The following is a 1,464-nucleotide window of genomic DNA, read 5'->3' on the forward strand; positions in this document are numbered from 1 at the left end:
CTGTGCTTGTGCTCCTCTGCAGTCGTGACCCACAGAGGCAGGGTGTGCACAGGTTGCTGAATATGTCCCTTTTTTCTTTCAGGCCCTTGGACGATGTCACCTAAAGCACAGCATAGCCCTGTGGCAACTTCTCTCGACTCGCAAATCTGAGCAGCTTCTGCGCCTCAAAAGGGTAAAGTACATTGATAACTTCAGCGTCTAATCCGCTGTTTGCTTTAGCTGAAGTTGCTCAAATGCATATGGTTGGTTGTTTTTTTTCCCCTCCTCGCTGCACTTCTAGGATCCTTTTGTAGACATCAGTGCAAGCTACAAAGCTGAGCTCAGTCCAGAGATTGCAAAGCTCCTCAACACTTTCCTTGTCCACTCAAGGCTGGAAACCTTCCTGCAGGAGCTCCATGAAATGATCACCTTGAGGCTGAGACATGTCCGAGCTGCGGATGTGTTCAGACCCACGTGGAGGTAACGGACTCGTGCAGCACGAACCAACCCATGGTGGTTGTTGTTGTTACTAACTTAAGCTTCTCTGGCTCGGAAAACCCATGTGATGGAAAGGGTTCCCTTGGCAAATAACTGCTGTGCTGGACAAAAAGCAGAACCGATGGCGTTAACGCGCAGCTGGATCTGAGGCACACTGCCTGTTTCTGACGCGCGTCTTCATCTTGTAGAGACTATTTTGGGAACGCTGCTGGAATATACAAGGAGCTGCTGTTCATGAGCAGGAAAGACAAACACAAGCACCTCTGCGGTCACTCACATGAGCACACCCAGCTTCCCGCAGGCTGCCTCCCACTTCTGTGCTCTTTAGCCCCTCTGTCAATCTGAGTGGCTGCTCAATCCTTTTAATTACAAGACACACATATTAAAACCCCACACACTTCATATTGGCGCATCCCTACCACACAAAACACTACGTGGCATTTGTAGGGTGCTGTAAACCATCCATTAACACCACTTTTGTTCTGTTTTCCAGCCTGAAGGAATCGCTCATTCCTTACCTCGATGCAAAAGACTCCGAGATCTCTACAGAGCTGGAAGAGCTGTTCCCCGAGGAGGTTCTCCTCTGTCACGCTGCTGCGACCTGGAAAGCTGCCGCCGTCTTCAAGCGGGAGCGCAGGGCGAGCTAGGAAACACTCGCTCTGCCCGGCCTTCCTCCACAGGGGGAGTTTTGGTGCCACAAACTCGATTCTGGAACCTCAGGGTGTTGGGTTTTGGGTTTTTTTTTGGACTTGGTGTTTGTTGTGGTGGTCTCTTTTTTGTGGGTTTTTTGGTTGTTTTTTTTTTTTTTACACTAACCAGCACCAAACCTACACGCCAAAGCTGCTCTCCTGCAGCAGGAGGATGGTGGAGAAAGAGAAGGCTGAGACTCTGAAGGCATCATAGAAGGAGGAAAAAAAACAACCCAAAGCTACCTAATAAAGACAAAGGACTTTTTTATTTTTAAAAAAAAAATCACACACACACAAA

At 48.6% G+C, this 1,464-nt stretch overlaps 1 protein-coding gene across 1 annotated transcript in view; it reads left to right on the forward strand.

Moving 5' to 3' along the window:
* The window catches only part of LOC104279175 (E3 ubiquitin-protein ligase RNF213-like), a gene marked incomplete at its 5' end in the record, with an annotated part of 42,063 nt that extends 40,939 nt beyond the window's left edge, over positions 1–1,124 (forward strand). Inside the window, 3 exon segments of the mRNA XM_009876368.1 lie at positions 83–172; positions 281–459; positions 971–1,124. Of these exon segments, the coding sequence (XP_009874670.1) occupies positions 83–172; positions 281–459; positions 971–1,124 (423 nt within the window).
* Between the last annotated feature and the right edge of the window lie 340 nt (positions 1,125–1,464).

This window comes from Apaloderma vittatum, unplaced genomic scaffold (genome assembly GCF_000703405.1).
Source record: "Apaloderma vittatum isolate BGI_N311 unplaced genomic scaffold, ASM70340v1 scaffold12879, whole genome shotgun sequence".
NCBI lineage: Eukaryota > Metazoa > Chordata > Aves > Trogoniformes > Trogonidae > Apaloderma > Apaloderma vittatum.